The 22,408-nt window shown below is 38.0% G+C and overlaps 1 protein-coding gene and 1 long non-coding RNA gene across 3 annotated transcripts in view; one reads left to right on the top strand and one right to left on the bottom strand.

Annotated features, from left to right (window-relative positions):
- Window positions 1-15,973, top strand: part of CPM (carboxypeptidase M) — an 80,934-nt gene extending 64,961 nt beyond the window's left edge. For both annotated transcript variants that reach the window (XM_047867261.1, XM_047867260.1), the window contains exons 7-9: window positions 1,530-1,682; window positions 11,421-11,569; window positions 13,553-15,973. In XM_047867261.1, coding sequence (XP_047723217.1) covers window positions 1,530-1,682; window positions 11,421-11,569; window positions 13,553-13,795 — 545 coding nt within the window. In that variant the 3' untranslated portion in view covers window positions 13,796-15,973. The remainder of the gene's footprint in view (window positions 1-1,529; window positions 1,683-11,420; window positions 11,570-13,552) is intronic.
- LOC125170535 (uncharacterized) lies at window positions 2,886-14,098 on the bottom strand. Its single transcript, XR_007154067.1, has 4 exons — window positions 14,009-14,098; window positions 12,172-12,298; window positions 11,627-11,710; window positions 2,886-4,105 (listed from the first exon to the last, which is right to left on the bottom strand). It is a non-coding gene; the product is annotated as an uncharacterized LOC125170535 (long non-coding RNA).
- Window positions 15,974-22,408: the final 6,435 nt, after the last annotated feature.

Here is a 22,408-nt window from a genome sequence, read left to right as displayed (position 1 = left end):
ACACCTGTTTTGCCATTTAAATTCTTTCTGTCCGAGAGCTGTCCAGCCAAGGGCTTCTGTTTTATTACTCTCGTCCTTTTTTCTGTTTCCTATTTCTTGGTGAAAATGATCTCAGAGAGAAATACAAAACTTAGAAGGTGAGTAAAGGATCCAGAAAGGACATAGAAATTCTTCCTGCTAGAATCTAGATCTACGTAGATATTAATCTAGATAATATTTTGATGTATCTTGACTATTTTCTTAGTATGAGCTTTTTTTCTAATTCAGTACTTCCGAAATACCCTGATGCAATTGAGAATATGTATTTTATAGGCAGATATCAAGTACAACAAGTTGAAATCTGGCCGAAAGTCCTTCCTTCAAAGTTACCATATTTCGTGGGGTGCCTGGGTGGCGCAGTCGGTTAAGCGTCCGACTTCAGCCAGGTCACGATCTCGCGGTCCGTGAGTTCGAGCCCCGCGTCGGGCTCTGGGCTGATGGCTCAGAGCCTGGAGCCTGTTTCCGATTCTGTGTCTCCCTCTCTCTCTGCCCCTCCCCCGTTCATGCTCTATCTCTCTCTGCCCCAAAAATAAATAAACGTTGAAAAAAAAAATTAAAAAAAAAAGTTACCATATTTCAAAATCCAAGATGCCACTGGTTGGAAAATACACCGTACCACCAAGGAAGAAAAAACAAATGTTTCTGGCCAAACTCATGCCACAATGATGGTTTTTAGCCATCAAACTTAAGACACATCCAATCAGAGATTTTAAAATATGAAAATCTTGCATCTTAGAAGATAGGAAATATGATTATACCCTTTTGAAAACTGGGTTTTCAGAGGTAAGAACCAGAAACTGAGCACAGGTGACGGCAGCCCCGGACGCAAGGGGGCCTGGGTCCCTTCTCTCCCGAGAGTTAGCACAGCAGCCTTTCTTTCATCCCCTGAAGCAGTTTGGTGTCATAAGAGCACGGGGTCCGCAAGACAGCCTGTGCTCTGGGCTCGGCCTTCACTGAAACGTTACTTACCGTATGTGATTGTTTCCCCATCTGTAAAATACGGGCGACAAACTCTTCAAACGGTGCCCGGTAATAGTGAACACTCACTAAATGTCAGCCACTATTATTCCGCCGAATGAGTATACTTAGCTTACCTGTGTATTTATGAATGGTTTGCAAAAACATTTTTTAGAAGTATCACTCTCAGTTTAAAATGATTTTCACAGAAGAAGTGTACATTGATGAATCCTTTTTGTAATGTATGATTGGGGGGAAAAAAAAGGCTGACCCTTCCCCTGCCCCTCAGTTGATTTTGATGCACAGTTGAACCTTAGCTCTGATCCAGTTACCCATATGGGAACATTTAGGATTGCCTGTTCACGCCTGGGTAATAAAATGGCAGGCCGTGACTTTATATGCTAATATGTTAAATTCATCTTTTCCTGTTTAAATGTACTTTCTTTGCAACGGATTCATTTGTCCCCAAGGTACAGGATACTTGACTCTGTTCCAATTTTAGACCTTAAAAAATTAAATATGCTTGTGTTTAGGTGGAATGCAAGATTACAACTACATCTGGGCCCAGTGTTTTGAAATTACATTGGAGCTGTCGTGCTGTAAATATCCTCATGAGGAGAAGCTTCCATTCTTCTGGAATAAAAACAAAGCCTCATTGATTGAATATATAAAACAGGTGCACCTAGGTTTGTAAGATTTTTCTTATTAATTCCTCTTAACACAAAACATGGCATCTGGCAAAATGTTTGGGTTGAGAAAATGCAAGTCCCTGTTTGTTTTCTCGGTACAGCCTCATTTTTAGTACCAGAACTAATGATGAAGAATTTTCTCTGTATGAATATCTGCAGCATGTGAGAGTTACAGTGCTTGTCAGTTCATATAAGAGAGAGCATGAGGTATGCTACTCAGTGTAGGGGTATGAAATCCACAGTACTTCACATTTTACATGTTGAAGCCCTAGAAATCTGGCAAGAGATCCAGGAAAACAGGTTAGGACTCTGTTACATCATCACCTGTTTAGAAAATGCCAAGTTTGCTTGCCACTTGTCACACAATATCATAGATCCAGAGAACCCTGAACATGCCATTTTGCATTTTTTCTAGTCCTGGGCTGGTGACCTGGCACCATTAGCTTCAAACCCCTCACAGCCTGCAACTCTGCCAAATGATCTGGTCCTGGGAACCTTCCCAGTCTAGTCTGGTTTTTGACAGCTATCTAGCCTTTGTCATAGACGGACAGGCTAAATGTAGCAAGAGTGTTTGTTCTCGAACATGTACGGCAGACTCGCTGGAGGGTTTGTTAAAACACATCCCCAGAGTTTGATTTAGTGTGCCTTGACTGGTTAATCTTTCCCAAGGAGATGCTGCTGCCGGTTCAGGGACCTTGCTTTAAAAGCCATCATACTGCTTGTGATGGTGATGGATTCAGGGAGTTCAAATGTATTTAACCAGGCTGTGTCTCTTTGGGCAGAGTGTGGAAGGCTCTTCTGCATTGCCAGAGTTTAGTTTTCTCCATTCATATGGCTTGGGGGAAGAAACGTATCAGAAATTGGCACAATAGTTATGCTACCCCATCAAGCCCAAGTAGAAGGTGTGTGTTTGTGTTGAAGAGGTTTGCCTCATAGGCCTGCTATATAGCTGCACAATTCCTGGAATTTTCTGCGTGCTTCACGCCAAAGCTTTCCACCTGCTAAAGAGACAGAGGCAGTTGAGGAAGGGAAGAGTCAGAAGCACAGGGGGTACAGGGCTGAGTGCAAGGACAATTAAGGGCTTCTCTGGGTTCCATATCCCTAAAATGGATGCCCCTCCCTCCTTTCTTTCATACCTCTATCCCCAACCTCCAGCACCCTCCCCCCACTGCCCCCCACCCAAAAACACAAGCGCACAAAGATTAGTGGGGAATTCACAGGGCTGTGTCAAATGTCTCAGCCAGTTCATGAAGTAGGCTGATTCTCTGTGATGAGATGTTAAAAAAGTCATTATTAGCATTTATTTAGATTATTGGGTCCTTCTCCTTTTTCACATCATCAAGCTTTGTTTTGGGTCTTCTCCTGATTACTATTCTGGTATTTCACCACTAGATTTTCCTCACGAGGCACATTTAGCCTTTCTACTGTATTTCTACCTTTAATGTGTTCCTCTGCCTCTTGTAAAATTTCTCCTCCATCAAAATCAATGCATGACTGCAAGCTGGACAAGGAATATGCTCCACATAACTGCACTATTTTTGGAATTTCAGTCTAGCAGTAAAGGTTATTTGCTAAGCACTGAATTAAGGTGGGCTCTGAAATATCATGGTGACCTAATAATGCCAACGAAGGAGCTTTATAAACTGTCACTTAACATGCAAATTATAGCATGTTAAGTAATTCTTAATTTGGAGGGCTTACAAGTCCATTTACACTAGGTTTTATAAAGAGTATTTATCTGCCTGTCCCTATAATCAGGTATGCACAATCTACTTAAAAGTATATATAAACCACATCAACCCTGCCCCCTTGTGGTTTAAGACAGAGGCAGGCATTTTCTTTTTCTAATTTAATAATGAAAACCGATTTCAAAATATTGACAGTGTGGTTACTGTTACTGGATGGAAAAGTTCTCTCAATTTTGGTATGTAGTAGGAAGCCAAAGAATATCTTTGCTTAGGGATGATGGGAGCAAACACCTTCTTAGGGGTATTACTGTGGTTTAAAGAAAGTACTGGTATTTGTCAAGCTGTGTTTGCATTCACTGGCTTAGCTTCACCACTTGCTTAAGATGCCTCTGAGACTTTGACCCATCTGGAAGTCTCTGACCTACCTTGTCTGGGAAGGAAAGGCCTCCTGCACCAATAGAAGGGGCTGGAAGGTGGTACATATCACCCCCATTTTACAGGTGATGAAACAGAGTCCTAGGAGCTGGGATTTACACTGAGACTTGACTGGGTTCTTTCTGTCACACAAAGCTGTGATGACGGGACATATCTGTACTTACCTAATGTGTCAAAGGACTTCCTAAGAAGGGCAGGATGGAAGTATCTCTTCAAGGAATAATGGCACTGATACCCAACGAGTAAATGCATAATCAGGCTACTAACTTACGACTGATGTTTGTGGTTGGGTACTACCTAAAGATCAAAAGGATAAATACCAAGTAAGTGAAATAAATATAAATGAAACTTTTAGAAGAGGTAAAAGAACAAATTACATGAAAATTGAGGTTAACATAGCTGATGTCTTCTGAAAATACTAGAAGGAAATACAACATTTAGTAATTCCTTCTCTGGGGGGAAAAAATGAAGAGTCAAGAATTAGGAAAGAAAGTAAAAGGCAACTTGGGTCAACCAGAAGTCTGTTTAATGTTTGAGACAAAGATGTTTCATTTTAAACTTTTCTGAAGGAAACTAGTATGTGCCTCATATTTTTCTGCTCTAGTAAATAATTACAAAGTAGATAGTTTGGGGATAGTTCAGGGTCATTTTATCATTGTGGAGTCTTACGTCATTAAGATGATTTGTCATTAAGTGAGCAAACTAGAAGGTGAAAAGTAACATTTAAAATGAGAAGAGTCCCTTTTTCAAAATACATAAACTTAAAAAAAGAGAGGGTGGGGGAGACAATCCTAAGCAGGCTCCGCACAGCAGTGCTGAGCCTGATGCGGAGCTCCATCTCATGAACTGTGAGATCACGACCTGAGCTGAAACCAGGAATTGGATGCCCAACCAACTGAGCCACCAAGGCGCCTCTAAAATGAGAAGAGTCTTTAAATATAAATGGCCTTTTGTCAACTGTACTCCTGAAATTTCGAGGGGTGGGGTGTGGTCCTGGATTCAGTGGGGGCTCTGGGGATTAGTGTGGATTTACAGCCATGCTGTACCACTTAGCTGTATGAGCTTAAGGTTAGTTAATAATCCAAAGCCTTAGTTTCCTCATCTGTAAAACTGTGATAATATTGATGTGAGGATTCAAAGAGAATATGCACATTAAGCACTTTGCCATAGAGCCTGAAACATACTAACTGGTCACTAAATGTTCACTCCTGTTGTTAGTAATAAGACACCTTCAATCAGTTCCATGATTCCAAGCAATCTTGTGATTATAATTGTTTCACATGTAGTTTGACCAGGAGACAAAACTCTTAAGTCCCTTGTATAGGTAAGTATCTTATTATAAGTACACTGGCCTTTTTAAAAAGATTTTTTAAGTAATCTCTACACCCAACATGGGGCTCAAACTCATAATCCCAAGATCAAGAGTCACATGTTCCACTGACTGAGCCAGCCAGGCACCTCCCCACCCCCTTTTGTAAATACACTGGCATTTTTTAGTTGAGGATTTAATGGAATCCACTGAGGGCAATGTCATAGTAGTTTGGTGACTGAGTAGACAACTTGGAAAGGAAAGGAATGGACTTAGATTGTCATCTGTGTTCTCTCATTTTGATAATCTGTGTTATTAATGGAATATTTGACAACAGATTTAGCCTATAAATACAATTGGTAGCTTGACTGTATTTTAAGTTACATCCAAAAAAAAGTTTTCCTAGTTTGGTTCAAGATGGCAATGTAGGAGGATCCTGAACTCCTCTCCTCCCACAGACACACCAAATCTACAGCTACATATGGGGCAATTTCCTCTGAAAGAAACCCAAAAACTACCTGAGCCATTCCTACACATTGGGTGAGGGAGAATAAAACTATATTGCAACGAGTGGGAGAGGTTGAGACACGATCTTGCCATACACCCCCGTCCCTGGTGCAGGCACACATCAGGAAGGAACTTACACCTCCAAGCTTCTCCCTGAGCCGCAAAGGGTTTGAACCCCATATTTGGCACCCTATTGTTAAGAGCTACACCAAAGAGACAATCCCTCAAAACACCTCGCTTTGAAAGCCATGGGACTTGCATCCACAAGACCCTCAAGGCTATATCGAACTTCAAGGATTCACACAGATTCAGTTGGCTACCTGCCAGGGCCTCGTGCAGAGCCCACCAATTGAAAGATGCCCAGTTTTTGGGGTTTTTTTGTGTGTGTGTGAAAGAGGCCTATTTGCTGCTCTTAAAGCTTTGGCCTGAAGGGCAGACACCTAGATTTAACACACATCTAGGGGTCTACTGAAATATTCTCCAAAGATGGAGGCCAGCAGACACCATGTGTGCACTCGCTCTCCCTCCAGGTCACCAGTGTCTCCCAAAAAGGAGTTTATGCAAGCATCTAGTACCTCTTGGTAGCTCTGGTAGCCAGTGGGGTTCGTGTTCATGGGTTCAACAGGACAATGGCAAACAAATAGTTCTTAACTGGCTACCACCCCAGGGCTCAGTGTAAAGGGAGCAGGGAGACACATCCAGTCCCCAGTCTTCCCCCTGAAAGGTTTTTTGGATACTTTAAGAGCCTCTGCCTGAAGGTCTGGCTTCTAATCAGCCTCAATCTAGGTACTGACAGGTCTTGGCACAACTTCAACTACTGGGATCTACTAAGAATAAAGTAGGCTGCTTAGACAAACACAAAGGTTTGAGAAACAACCAAGAGCTAGGGCAGAGTTGAATTATAAGGTTCATCCACAAAAGACCACTCCTCCAAGACTGGAAGAGGTGGCTGGGTGGCTCCGTCAGGTGAGCATCTGACTCTTAATTTTGGCTCAGATCATGATCCCAGGGTCATAGGATTGAGTCCCATGTTAGCTCTGTGCTGGGCATGCAGCCTGCTTAAGATTCTCTCTCTCTTCCACCACCCCTCCGCCCTGCCCCCCTCACTGGTAAAAAATATTTAACAAAATTCCGAATAATCTAATGTTGTAAAGGTAGTGGGTTTATCACTTATAAAACTATTGTAAGCATTAAAAAACAAAGCAAATATATAGCTACAATAATTTGTTTATCCCAAGGTAAAAAGATGTAAAATGTGGGCTGGAGGGAGTAAACATGCAAAGGTTTAGAATGCTATCAAGTTATTATCAACTTAAAGTAGACTGTATTATGTAAGTCTCAAGGTAACCACAAAGCAAAAACCTATTGATACATAAAAGATGAAGGAATCTAAGCATACACTAGAAATCCAACAAATTACAAAGGAAGAGAATAAGAACAAAGGAATTATAAAACAGCCAGAAAACAATTACCAAAATGGCAATAAGTACATACCTATCAATAATGACTATAATGTAAATGAACTAAATTCTCCTATCAAAAGACATAGAGTGGCTGGATGGAGGAAAAAGAAAAAAAAAAAAAAAAACAAAAACCACAAGACCCATCTGTATGTTGCCTTCACAAGACTCACTTCAAGACAAAAGGACACAGACTGAAAGTGAAGGGATGGAAAAATTTTCCATGGAAATGGAAACCAAAAGAAAGCTGGGATAGCTATACTTATATTGACAAAAAAAAAAAACCCAGACTTTAAGATAAAGACTGTGATCAGAGACAAAGTCATTACATAATTCTAAAGAGCCAATCCAATAAGAAGACCTAATATAGGAGTACTTAACTATATAAAGCAAATATTAGCAGACCTAAAGGGGAAAATAGACAGCAATACAATAACAGTAATGGGATTTAATATTCCATTTTCACCAATGGATAGATCAGACAAAATTACTAAGAAGACACTGACCTTAAACGACACGTTAGACCAGCTGTACTTAATAAACACAGAGCATTTCAACCAACAGCAGCAGAATATACATTTTCTTCAAGTGCACATGGAACATTCTCCAGGATAAATTTTATGTCATGCCACAAAATGAGTCTTAATAAGTTTACAAAGCTGAAATCATATTGACCATCTTTTCCAACAATGGTGGTATAAAACTAGAAATCAATTACTAGAAGAAAATTGGAAAATTCACAAATATTCAGATGTGAATCAACATGCTACTGAACAATCAGTGGCTCAAAAGAGAAAAATCAAAACCTTGAAACGAATGAAATAAAAGCACAACATAGCAAAACTTACGGGATGCAGCAAAAGCTATTCTAAGAAGTTCATAGGGATAAATGCCAACACTAAGAAACTGAGATCTCACAGAATTGTTGAATTATTATATTTTACACCTGAAACTAATATAACACTGTATGTTTACTGGAATTAAAATTTTAAAAAATCTAAAATAACCTAACTTTACACCTCAACTTAGTTTGTCCTCAACTTAGGGGAAAAGAACAAACTAAGCCCAAAGTTATTAGAAGGAAGGAACAAAGATCAGAGAAGAAATAAATGAAATAAAAACTAAAAAGACAATAAAAAGATCAACAAAACTAAGAGCTGTTTTTTTTGAAAAGATAAACCTTTAGCTAGACTCACCAAGAAAAAGAGAGCAAGAACTCAGAAATGAAAGGGATGTTGCAACTGATACCACAGAAATGCAAAGGATCATAAAAGACTAAACAATTGTACATCAAAAAATTAGACAACCTTGATGATCGTTAAATCCATAGAAACATACACCTACCAAGACTGAATCATGAAAAGAAATAGAAAATCTGAACAGACCTTTAACTACTAACTAATAAAAAATATGCCAGTAATCTCCTAATTTAAACAAAAGCTCAAGACCAGATAGCTTCACTGGTGAATTCTACCAAACATTTAAAGAAGAGTTAATACCAGTCCTCTTCAAACTCTTCCAAAAAACAGAAGAGGAGATAACTCTCAAATTCATTTTACAAGGCCAGCATTACCCCAATAGCAAAACCAACACTACAAGAAAATTACAAGCCTATATACTTGATGAACACAGATGCAAAAATCCTCAACAAAGTATTAGCAGACCAACTTCAACAATACATTCAAAGGACCTTGATCAAGTGATTTATTCCAGGAATGCAAAGGTGGCTCAGCATCCACAAATCAATCAACATGATATACCACATTAACAAAATGAGAGATAAAAATAATATCCCAATAGATGAAGAAAAAAAAATTAACAAAATTTAACATCCGTTTAGAAAAACTAACAACAAAGCGGGTATAGAGGGGAATGTACCTCAACATAATAGAAGCCGTATATGAAAGGCCTACAGCTAATCTCATAATCAACAGTAGAAGTTTTTCTTCTAAGATCAGGAACAAGACAAGGACACCTACCCTCACCACTTTTTTTCAACATAGTACTGGAAGTCCAGAGCAGTTTGGTAAGAAAAATAAAAAGCATGCAAAACAGAAAGGAAGAGGTAAAACCCTCACTTATTTGCAAGTCACAATACTATATATAGAAAACACTAAGGACTCTATCAAAAAACTGTTACAACTAATAAATTCAATAAAGTTGAAGGATACAAAATCAATATACAAAAATCTGTTGTATTTCTCTAGACTAATAGCAAACTATCAGAAGGAGAAATTAAGAAAACAATCCCATTTAAAACTGCATTATTGACAAGAGTAAAACACCTAGGAATAAATTTCACCATGGAAGTGAGAAAGACTTGTACACAGAAAAAGATAAGCCTTTGATAAAAGAAATTAAAAGCACAAATAAATGAAGATAATCCATTAATTAGAAAAATTAATATTGTTAAATAGTCCATACAACTCCAATCTACACAGTGCGATACCTATCAAAATTCCAACAATGTTTTTCACAGAGAACAAACAACCCTAAAATTTGTATGCATCCACAAAAGACCCTGAATAGCCATCTGAGAAAGAAGAACAAAGCTTCCTGATTTCAAACTATACTTCAAAGCTATAGTAAACAAAACAGTAGGATATTGGCATAAAAACAAACACATACATCAATTGAACAGAATAGAGAGCCCAGAAATAAGTTTAGGCATATATGGTCAATTCATTTATGTCAAAGGAGCCAAGAGTATACATGGGAAAGGACAGTCTCTTCAATAAATGGTGCTGAGCAAACTGGACCACTGTCTTATCATACACAAAAATTAAAATGGATTAAAAACTTGAATATGCAACTTGAAATCATAAAGCCCCTAGAAGAAAACATAGGTGGTAAGCTCCTTGACATCAGTCTTGGCAATGATTTTTTTGGATTTGATACCAAAAAGCAAAGGCAACAAAAGAAAAAATAAGACAGGTGGGACTATATCAAGCTAAAAAGCTCTGCACAGCAAAGAAAATCATCAATAAAATGAAAAGGCAACCTATCGAATGGGAGAAAATATTTCCAAATCATATATCTGGTAAGGGGTTAATAGCCAAAATATATAAGGAACTCCTACGACACAACAGCAAAAAACAAACATACAAAACAAAACAAAACAAAAAAACCCAAACAATCCAACTTAAAAATTAAGCTGAAGATCTGAAGAGGTATTTTTCCAAAGACAACGAGCAGGTACATGAAAAGGTGCTCAAGATTGCTAATCATCAGGGAAACGCAAATCAAAACCACAATGAGACACCAACTCACACCTGTCAGAATGGCTAAAAATAAAACACAAGAAACACGTATTGACAAGGATGTGAAAAGAGAACCCTTGTGCACTGTTGCTGGGAATGTAAACTGGTGCAGTCACTGTGGAGAACACTATGTAGGTTCCTCACTTTAATAAAGAGCTACACAGTATGATCCAGCAGTTCTATTTCTGAGTACTTATCCTAAGATAATCAAACACTAACTTGAGAAGATATCTGCACCCCCACATTCACTGCAGCATTATTTGCAATAGCCAAGACATGGAAGCAACCTCAGGGTCTAATGATGATCACATAAAGAAAATGTATATGCACATCACTTTTTCTTCATACAAAAAAAAATATATATATCCAGCCATCTGCAACAACATGGATGGACCTTGTGGGCATCGTGCTAAGTGAAAGGTCAGACAGAGAAAGACAAATACCATATGATCACCTTTATGTAGAATTAAAAAAAAAAAACAAAAACAAAAACAGAGGCACCTGGCTGGCTCAATGGAGTGTGCAACTCTGATCTCAGGGTTGAGTTTAAGCCCCATATATGGTGTAGAGATTGCTTAAAAATAAAATCTTAAAAAACACAACAAACAAAAAATTCCTACTGATTTGTAGAGAACAGATTGGTAGTTGCCAGAAGCACGGGGCGGCTAAAAATGGGTGAAGCTGATGAGAAAGTATAACTTCCAGTTATAAATCCTGGGGATTTAATGTTTAGCACAATGAATACAGTTAATAATACTGTATTGTATATTTGAAATTTGCTGAGAGTAAATCTTAAAAGCTCTCATCACAAGAAAAAATTTTGAATTATGTTAACTAGATATATTATGGTGATCATTTCACAAATAAATCATTATGTTATACATCTGAATCTAATATGATGTTATATGACAATTAGATCTCAATTTTTTGAAACAGTTTACCTTCCCTTAAATACTTTATTGTTATTATCAAAACAACTTAATAAATATTGGGCATATTTTTCTTAAGTAACTACAAGAATTTATTTCATGTCATAAAACACGGTATTAACATTTAATGCTCTTTTTGTCTTGCAGGTGTAAAGGGTCAAGTTTTTGATCAGAATGGAAATCCATTACCCAATGTAATTGTAGAAGTCCAAAACAGAAAACATATCTGCCCTTATAGAACCAACAAATTTGGAGAGTATTATCTCCTTCTCTTGCCTGGGTCCTACATAATAAATGTAAGTATACAGGCCTAGTTATTGTTATTAAAACACTTTAGAACTTGCAATACTTACCCAGAAGGAATCTGAAATAAGTCTGGAAAGTCCCAGAAGTAGATACATCAGGACAGAAGGAAAGGACAACATCAGACATGGCATCTGGCAGGGAGTGGGAGAGGGTGAGAGTGATAGGAACAAACCAAAAAAATCATGTTTTTCCCCAACTGGCAATGTTTTTAATAGAAGCCAACTTCTATTTCTTTTGATCCCTTTTATGATAAAAGACAGAATGACCCTTATTAATAACAATAATTAAACAATGTAGCCAAAGTACTTCCAAGCTTCGTGGAACACCATTTTAACACCCATTTCATGAAACATAATTTCTGCTATTAAATGGATTGGGGCACAGATTCCTTAGAATTCATTATAAATAAAATTTGATCCACAGACCGACCTATTTTGCAGCCCTTTCATAAGCAAATGATGGTGAGTTCCAATCAATGCAAGTAAAGTTCCAGGTTTAATTCTATTAAGATGTTTGAGTCATTTCTTCCTAGGAGGAAGCTTGGACTAGTTTGAGCGCAAATGGGTTTTTGTGAATGAATTAAATGAAGTACCTGATTTAGTTGACCAGGTTGTGCCCGTTCCTCTTTGATTTGACTTTCTCTAAGAAACTCAAGATTCTTCTGCTTTGCTTAGTGAGTCTGATGCCAGCTATGGTAGTCGTTCTGTACAGAGTGACTCCTGGGGAAAAAAGTCATCTATTCTGTAGTAAAAACTGGCCCTGTATTTTATAAAGGTGAAATCATGAAAGGCATGTTTTTCAATTTATACAACTGCAGGATTCAGAGCTTCTCTGTTCCGTAGGTTATCCCCACAGTGCCCAGCAGTGGGGGCTCATCAACTGCTAATCCTCTTGTTATGAATCTCTCCTAGAACCAGGAAGACATCAATTCACTGTGAATCTTTGCCTTGAAAGGCCCCTTATATTCCTGTTACACTGACATTTCCATTCTATGATAAGGGGAGGGGGCTCCTTGTAATGAAGCTAAATTATTTTTATGTAATCCCAAAAATAAGTCACACACTTACAAAGTTCATTTCCAGTTAGACTAATGTAGTACCTATTGGCTTTAGCTACTAGTTCTGGGATAAGAGTGGAAGGCAAGACTTTGGAAGCTGAAATGAATGACTGAAGTATATATTAGTGCCCAATAAATGATTTTCCCCATTCTTTTCCTTCTCTACCATATATAGTAAAAGTATTTCTTAGTGGACATGGTCTGTAGTTAGGTTAGCATTTGTCTTATTTTTTCTGGTATCTTCTACCAAAAAAATAAATCTAGCTTAAGACTCAAACTCATGGAAAAAACTGGGTAAAATCAAAGCTTTTTGAGGAAGCAATAAACTTGTACACTTAGATCAGCTGCAAGGAAAATGAAATAAATTAAAAAAAGAATTCCACTTACGAATAATATCGATACCCAATCAGGATATTAAGTACAGACTTGGGACAAAGGGAAACTGTCAACTCTTTACCTTTGCTCTCCATGGAAATGATGGGGATACAGTCTGTGGCTTTCTTCTCCTGGCTTACATCTCCAAATAAAGGACCTGTCTTTATTTCACTTTATAATTCTTGGGGCAACAGCATTAGCAACGGTGGTCCATATCAATAGGCATTGGACAATTCATTCAGTGAGTAGGACTGAAGCGGTTACCAGCTGGGGAGGCCTGGCAGATGGTTACATGTGTTTCATAGAGGGCACACTTGTAGTGGTGGACATTAGTGTTTTTAGTGCTGGCCCCACAAAACATCTGAAATCACTCAGATAATTCTTTTTTCTTTTTTTAAGTCATTGGCTTATTCTTTATTTTTCTAAGATAATATATTTTTAGTTTTATTTAACATTTTTATTTTTTTATAATTTTATTTTTTTAAATTTACATCCAAAGTAGTTAGCATATAGAAAATAATTGTTTCTTGTTTCCTCTCAGGTTACAGTCCCAGGGCATGATCCATACCTCACAAAGGTGGTTATTCCAGAAAAATCCCAGAACTTCAGTGCTCTTAAAAAGGATATTTTACTTCCATTCAGAGGGCAACTGGATTCTATCCCAGTATCAAATCCTTCATGTTCTAAGATTCCTCTATATAGTGATTTGCCAAGCCACTCAGAGGCAACAAAGCCTGGTCTGTTCTTATTTTTAGTGACTGTCTTTCACGTATTTGTCAAATAAAGCAAAATATGGAACACACTCCCCATCATCACCTGGAATCAGGGATTACTCATGCCAGGTTACTGCAACTCTCAACTCCCTCTGTGGGACCTTGACTGAATAAACTCCATGGTCCTTCCCTAAGAAGACAAATGGTTGTTTCCAAATCACAGCAAGCTATGTGTGGCGATAACAAAAGCAATGATTTAGTCTTGATGAATGGAAGATACCTACCTTTCAAGTACTATCCACTTATGCTCAATCTTGAAGTTGTCTTAGAAATTTGTAAGAAAAACTTGAGAATCAAGAAAGAAGTTCCTGCAAGAAAAAAATGGAGCTAATTTTGTATACAGAGAGCCAGATGAATATAAGCAATGAAGATGAACATTCATTGATTACTTACTATATACAAAACCCTGTGGTGAATGCTAGATGTGAAGATATATAGTAATTACTAGTGCCAAATATAATTAATTCTCAGCACGTGGAGAAATGATAGCACTGGAAATATTTCATTTCTCAGATGTTCTGAGGAGAGAAAATAGGCAACAATGTCTCAGTGGCCCACAAAAACATGGGCCTGATGGGATGACAAGGTTGTGTCTACAGAGCCCCAAAATAACAGGTCAATTAAGTGTCCCTGCCTTTCTGCACTCAGATGCCACATCAGTTACGCTGATGACCCCCAAATGTGTAAGTCCAGCCTCTTGCCAGAGCTTCAAACTCCAGTCCAACTTCCCACTGTACATATCTACCTGGATATGACCCACAGGTACCTCAAATTCATGTAGAAATCACATTTTTCTCTCTAGAGCTGCTCTTCCTCCTGTATTTGTCTCAGTGACTGGTACCACCAAACTAGAAACCTGAGTGTTATCCTTGACAGTTTCTTCTCCTCCTTCATCCCATATATTCAGTCAGTCACTAAAGATTGATGTTAATTACAAATGTTGATTGATCTTCCCTCTCTCCATGGCTCGTAACGTTGTCAAGTTTAGGCCACCATAGCTCACTGGCACCACGGTGACAGTTTTGCTAGTCTCTTGTGCCCAGCCTTCTCCTCTTTAAGTCCATCTTCTACATGGCACTGAGGAAGAGGATCTACTCAAAACAAAAACCATCAGTCAACTGCTTGTAGTTCCTATACACTTAATGTGCTGTTTGTGTACTATATCTGGAATACCATTCTGACCCACCACGACATTTTCTTTCCCACTCCTTTAAAATTCAGTTCAGGTATCAACTCCTCTAGGAAGCCTCTGCTGACCATCATTCCATTCCATTCCACCCCAGCAACCCCTTCCCAATCTGGAGACCTTTCCTCTTTGCTTCTCTAATGTGTTACCTCTATTATTGAATTTACAACTATATTATGATCTTGTACTTTCATGTATGATTTTCCCTAATAGAATGTGAGCTCTGAGGCCAGAGTGTATTTAATTTGTTTGGGAAAATTCATTTTTATATCCTCAGAGCCCAGTACATAGCAGAAACTGAATGAATGAGTGAAGAGTTCCACAAACCTGCTACTCCCAGTCTCTCTCAGAAACTGTTGGGCTTTGAGTCATTTTGTCAAATGAGGTCCAATGCTTTGGCAATCTCCAGCTCAGTAGTAACACTGACAGAAGAGTGTTTTCAAATACATGGCAACAAATAATTCAAGTATGGTGTTTTTACTACGCTTCACATTTATCCTAAGGTTCATAGTAAACATGTTACCTGTTAACACAAGCTACCTTTTTTAAATTAGAAAACAAAATTTTTACCATTAGTACTCATTTTGAAGCAACTGTTGTCTACTATCATGAGAGTTAACCCATCTTAAAATATTATATATAAGAATTAAGGGTGGGGGGGACATCACAAAATAGCAACTCTGTGAGCAGGTTTCTAAGTGCTGTGTATTGCTCGTGGACTGTGAGTTGCCTTCGTCTTTCAATTGGAAGTTCTATAGGATCTGAAAATGAAACTACACTGGTTGGGTTTGGTATATGGTGAATGCATGAGAACCACAAGTGAATGGGAGACACATGGGCACATAGGAGCTATTCTTGTGCCAAGCTTATTCACATGTACACAATCACACTTGTTAATCGAAACAGAATTTGTAGTCTTTTTATCACTTATAAAATCTGGTAATAACTTGAATATCTGGGTCATTTTTATTTAAATAAACAGTAATTTATTATATACTTGAAAGTATGTATTGCAGAAAATCATTTTGGATTTCTACAAAGCACATAAAATTCGATTTACCATCAAGCCTTATTTTTCAAGCAGACCTTTGGAGTCATAGCTTTTCCAAGATACCAATTTTCAAAGGGACATAAACCAAAATGTGATGTGGTTCATGAGCCTTAGTGTAAATTTCTTAAGGAAATAATGTTTTTAAAATCAGAAATTTCATCAGAATCAAACTTAAAATCATTTAAAGACAAGTAAAACAAGTAAAATACTCTCTAAACAAATCTAAACCAAACCTTCAACACAGAGTACATTCAGGGTATATATTTTGCAGCAATGGCTGTGCTCAAAAGTAAACTTTGTAGTGAGAGTTTAGTATGACTCAATCCCAGCTACACTCTCCACTAACCAAGTTAAATGTCCAAGAGGAGAAACAGCCATGACATTCCAACTAAGACCAGAGCCCCAAATCTCCCTGTATGACACCTTCCGTACTGTCTCTTTACCCTCTTAGACTGGTGATTATAATCCCCAGGTTCTGAGTTCGGGTATAATTCTTTTTATGGAGAAATCAACATGGTGAAGATTTTTGAGAGAGAGAAAATAAAGAATATGGGAGTGAAATTTTAATTAGAAAGCAAGACTCTGAATTCAAACCCACCCCACATAGTTTCCTTACCTGTAAAATGAAGGCTCCTGCTTGAGTCTGTGACTATCAAAAGCAGTGGTATGAAAATGCCATATTTTGATGCATTTTTTTGTTATTTGCCCAGGCAGAGAAAGGATAATTAACAGGTGGCATAATATTTTGAAAGCAGTATAATATACCTTATTAAAGACCAGGTCCCTTCCCCCAGGTATAAACAGAATTGACCTGAAAACAATCACTGGTTAGCTAGAATGAGCATTTAATAATATTTAAGGAATCTCATGAAGGTAACAAAGGTTTCTTTCATGTGTCTACTTAAATTATAAAAACATGAATGAATCTAAATGGAGGGGAATATTTTAGAGAAATGGTAAGTCCCTGCAGATAAGTGTCAAGGTTGATTCTGGGGCTTAATTATCACATTTAGCCTTGAGCTGTTGGATGTATCAGAAATGTTAAAAGCCTCCTCTCAGCATTTCTGAAAGTCTAAGAGATCAATGTTGTGTTTTGCTCCAGAATAGAATTTTATTTGTAATGTTTTTTAAAATGTTGTAAGAAGTTACCTCTACCTTTAGAGAGTAAAAATAACTGATACCGGGCTGGAAATATATTTTCCTAAGGAATCCAGAAAAAATGAGCACAGTATATTGTCTCATTGCAACAGGGCTAGCTGCTAATTGAGAAGTTTGGTTTTTATTCTGCAGGGACAATATAGTTATCTATTTTATGACCAATCCTTTATATCTTCCTCATGACTTTTAAAAATCATTTTCTACCCACCTCCCACCTAAAAGAGCCAAAACAAACAAAACACACATACCCTCACAATAACTAAGAAGTTTAGGGAAAGAGTTAAACTTCATTAGAGACTTTACATTATATCACTAATAAGCAGATACTCTATTGCTCACAAAACATTTTATCCTACTTTAGCCTATGAACTACTCCGTAGCCTTTTATCAGATGTTTCACAGCTAATTTTATGTTTTCTCAGTGACCTTCTGCACTGTAATTGACTTGCACAAATTGTCTAGCACAATAAAGTTTATTGGGTAGAGCCAAGACTACCTCTGAGTTCAGTAAATTTGAGTATTTCTGACTCAATAAAGAATATTCATGTAAGCAAAAAATACTGTTTCTTTTCATTACGTTACCTTAAAAACAAATCTGCAAGTGTAACAAAGTCCACATACTGGACAGAACTGATTACCACCAAAGCCTGGGAAAGACCAAATTTAATGACCTTTTTATGAAGCAAGAATATTGCAACTCTTCAAAACCCAGTCACCCCAGGATGGTTTATATATATGATATGATGTATACCCATCCTATTATACATATTCCAAATTACTTTTTACCATGGGGAAGATGATGAAAAATGTGCCTTGTGATTAAAAAAAAAAAAAAACCTGCAAAATTAATGCACATTAATGAGAAATCATGCAGGAAAGAAATGGGTTTTCCAAACATAGCCAGGGAACCATTTCTTGAAATAATTTAGCCTAATACCATCCTTCTGAACTTAAATTCCTTGATCACCAAACACATTTTGGGAAATGCTGACGTAGGGGGAAGTCTTTTGTCCAGAGTAATAAATTTTGAATTCAAAGTGCTTTTGAAGCACAGAGTGTAGTTATAAACAAAGATTTGCCCCCTATAGGAACTGGAAAATTAGTCCCTAACCCTAATCACTGTAACCCCTGATGTCAAATTTCTAGCCAAGGACAGAGAAGCTGGACCCAAGTTTGCCCTCTGAAACATGTAAACAATAGTTTAGAGACATAGGTGAGTAGGAAATAGCTAGTTTAGTGGTACCAATTTCAAAAAAGTGACAAGTATCTCAAATTAGAAAACAAATTGGGAACAGTTTTTCTATTTTCTAAAGAGAATTCATTATAATAGGAACCCTTTGGCAGAAGTTCCCTGGAATATTTTCACTAGATTTCAGAATTTGCAGCTCCTTAGAGGGTCCATTACTTCCCACTACCCCCCAAAAGCAAGGTACAATTTTAAAATGAGCTAATTTTTAAAATATTAGACATAGGGGAAAAAGAAAAAAGTGATCAGTCCATTTTTTGGATGGCAGAATTATGTGCTTTTCTTCCTACTTCATTTTTGAAATTTTCTATTTATTTTTCTAAATTTTTTTAGTATTTTATTCATTTTCTGAGAGAGGGAGAGAGAGAGAATGCAGGGAAGGGGCAGAGAGAGAGAGCGAGGGAGACACAGAATCCGAGGCAGGCTCCACGGCCCGGACCCTGACGTGGGGCTCCAACTCACGAACCATGAGATCATGACCCAAGCTGTAGTCAGACATTTAACTGACTGAGCCATCCAGGAGCGCCACCCCCCCCCCCACCTTTTTTTGAAATTTTCTATTAAAAGACAAAATTTTTAATGTTTGTAAGAGTGAGTGGGGGAGGGGCAGGGAGAGAAGGGAAGATACAGAACTCCGGAAGTGGGTTCCAGGCTCCACGCTGTCAGCACAAAGCCTGACATGGGGCTTGAACTCATGAACTGTGCGATCATGACCTGAGCCCAAGTCAGATGCTTAACAAACTGAGCCACCCAGGCACACCTAAAATTTTCTATTTAGAAGTTTTCTATTTTTTTATAAGAAAAGTAAATGATTTAAACAGTAGAACCTCAAATTCTAGAAACACCAGTTTACAAAGGCAGTTGTTACACCTTCTTACGTATTCATTAAACATTTACAGAGTTTATGTTGAAATAACACCTGGTTAAGTCAAAGTTAATTTAAAAATGGTTTTCCCTCATTGACCAAGGACACGGGAGTTCTGAAGGATGAATAGTGAAGGACTTTAGGACCAAGATGGGAAGTTTGTGTTTTAACAACCGAGAGCAGAACTCACAACTCACGTCTCTGCTCTCCAGCCCAGCAATCTGTTCCGGGAGGGCTCAGTCCACTCTGTTAAGGGTCTACCTTCCGTTAATGGAGGCCTTCAGAGAGCTCCTGGAGCTATGCTTCCACCTGGTGGTTAGAAAAGTGCTTAACTAAAGAGATTTGGTCTTCTCACATGCCTCTGTTTTTAATGTGTTTAAATGTTTATTTTTGAGAAAGAGAGGCAGAGACAGGGTGTGAGCCGGGGAGGGGCAGAGAGAGAGGGAGACACAGAATCTGAAGCAGGTTGCAGATTCTGAGCTGTCAGTACAGAACCTGATGTGGGGCTTGAACTCACTGCAAGATCATGATCTGAACTGCAGTTGGACCCTTAAGTGACTAAGCCACCCAGGCGCCCCCACATACCTCTTAAAAAAGAAGGAAATAAATGTGAGAAAAGGTGGAAGAACTTTTACATAGAGGGATATTTTAAGCAAAGCTTTACCAATTCTGGTACAATTCTGATACCGTATCAACTTTTGAAGACCACGGTGTTCTCAGAATGTTTCTTTTGCCATTGAAGTAATTTATTGCAATATTGCAGACAATATTTTTTCAGGATGTTTTTTAAAACTGTCTTTTCCCCTCTTGTAAATTTCAGAAAACTACACGGCTATTTTCCTTGCCAATCACCATCCTTTACTGAATGCCTACTGTGCACGCAATGCATTATATTCAATGCATTATGTTCGGTACCTGGGGGGAAGAAAGAGATACAAATGGATATTACAACCTGCTTTTGGAGAGAAGGTACAAAGCAACATGTCAGTAAACTTAAGTGTGAACAAAGTACCTCAGAACTGAGACAATGTAGGGGAGAAAAAAGATGTGGTTAATTCAAGGCTACTTTAGCTGGGTTTTGGCACTGTTATGGTCACAATTGGCTACAAGAAAAATATTATTAAAAGCTACCATTTATAAGTCCTTACTACCTAACCAGACCCTATCCTAAGCTCCATATATTTGTCTGTAATTCTCAGGTTACAAAGCAAGCAAGTACCAGATCTGCTATTTGAATTTAGCCCTTCCCACTCTACTAGGATAAAAATAAGTCATGCGAGAAGATGGAAATGAACTTTTGCACCAAAAGGGTTTAAGACAATGGTGGGGAAGAGAAAGCTGTTTCACAGAGAAGTCTAAAAGTCTAAATGAACACGCAATACATTTGAGATAATATCCAACAAGAAATAGAATTAAGTTTTTTCTGACTTCAAATCAGGGAAACATGAAGCTATCTGTAAATATCTATAAAGGCACCAAATATGGGGGACACCAAAGCCAGTGGTCAATTTGATTGATTTTACTGCGATCTCGAAGAAGGGCTAATAATGCAGGGTAGGGTGTCAACTGGGAAGGTGTGAACCAAATTAACACATAAAAGTACTAAAATTCAACTGAGAGATGTTTAAATGGAATTCATCTAACATGACAGTAACAATAGAAAGGATTGAAATTTTGTGATTTGTAATGTGAGATATTGTAATAAGCTTGTTAGGACATCTAAACAGTCATATTCTGAAGACAAATCTGTGGGACTAAAACGAGATGAAAGGAAGATGTCAGTCAATTTATTTAATTATTTTTTACATGTCTACTTTTGAGAGCATGTGTGGGGGAGGTACAGAGAGAGGGGGACAAAGGAGCTGAAGTGCGCTCCACGCTGACAGCAGAGAGCCGGATATGGGGCTCGAACTCACAAACCATGAGATCCTGACCTGAGCCAAAGTCAGATGCTCAACTGAGCCACCCAAGCACCCCTATTAATTTTTTAAAACATGAATCTTTAAAGAAGAGCTTTAAAAGACAGCAATAAAAATTCAAGTATGTTTTAGGATCATCCCTCTCCTAAAAATAATCAATTGTGGTTCCCTCATTCAATATATTATTTTAATGTGTACATTGTGGGGAGTCTCATATGCTTGTCACTTGAGACTGGCTCTTGTTTTCTGTTTTTATTTTCATGTTAACGGTCCCATTTATAATTAAACATATTCAACACTTCTAAGCATCTGTGTGCTGCTGCACTAAAATATTTATCTTTTTAAAGTATTTTTAGATGTCAAAAATTCCCTACTATGTAGAACAGAAAGCTGGCTCTATGACAGATAACATGGCCAAAAAATTTTAAGCAGATGGCATTTTTTTTAAATAAACTTTTTTGTAAAGATGAAATCAAACCCAGTTCAAAACCCAAACAATGACCAAGTACAACTACAAGCTTTTCACAATGCCATGACAACTTCCAGTTATCACTCTAAACCAACAGACATCTACACACTAACCAGTATCTTCAAAACACTCATTAAGACTCAAAATTAACAAATGGGGCACCTGGGTGGCTCAGTTGGTTCAGCGTCCAACTCTTGATTTGGGCTCAGGTCATGATCTTGTGGTTTGTGGGTTCAAGCCCTGCATGGGGATCCACACTGACAGCTTGGGTTCTCTCTCTCTGCCCCTCCCCCACATACAGGTGGGCTCACACACATTCTTTCAAAATAAATTTAAAAATTAAAAATTAGGGGTGCCTGGGTGGCGCAGTCGGTTAAGAGTCTGACTTCAGCCAGGTCACGATCTCGCGGTCCGTGAGTTCAAGCCCCACGAGTTCAAGCCCCGCGTTGGGCTCTGGGCTGATGGCTCAGAGCCTGGAGACTGTTTCCGATTCTGTGTCTCCCTCTCTCTCTGCCCCTCCCCCGTTCATGCTCTGTCTCTCTCTGTCCCAAAAATAAATAAACGTTGGAAAAAAAAAATTAAAAAAAAAAAAAATTAAAAATTAAAAAGTGCACTTAATGATGACAGCTAACCCTGGTCTGGCTTTGGAGCCTGTGGACTCCTGCTTTACAAGACAGGTTCCAATGATGTGACTGACTCAAATTATTATCAAACACCTATATATCTGTAT

This window comes from Prionailurus viverrinus, chromosome B4 (genome assembly GCF_022837055.1).
Source record: "Prionailurus viverrinus isolate Anna chromosome B4, UM_Priviv_1.0, whole genome shotgun sequence".
In the NCBI taxonomy this organism is placed as follows: Eukaryota; Metazoa; Chordata; class Mammalia; order Carnivora; family Felidae; genus Prionailurus; species Prionailurus viverrinus.
This window is presented reverse-complemented; position numbering and strand designations above follow the sequence as displayed.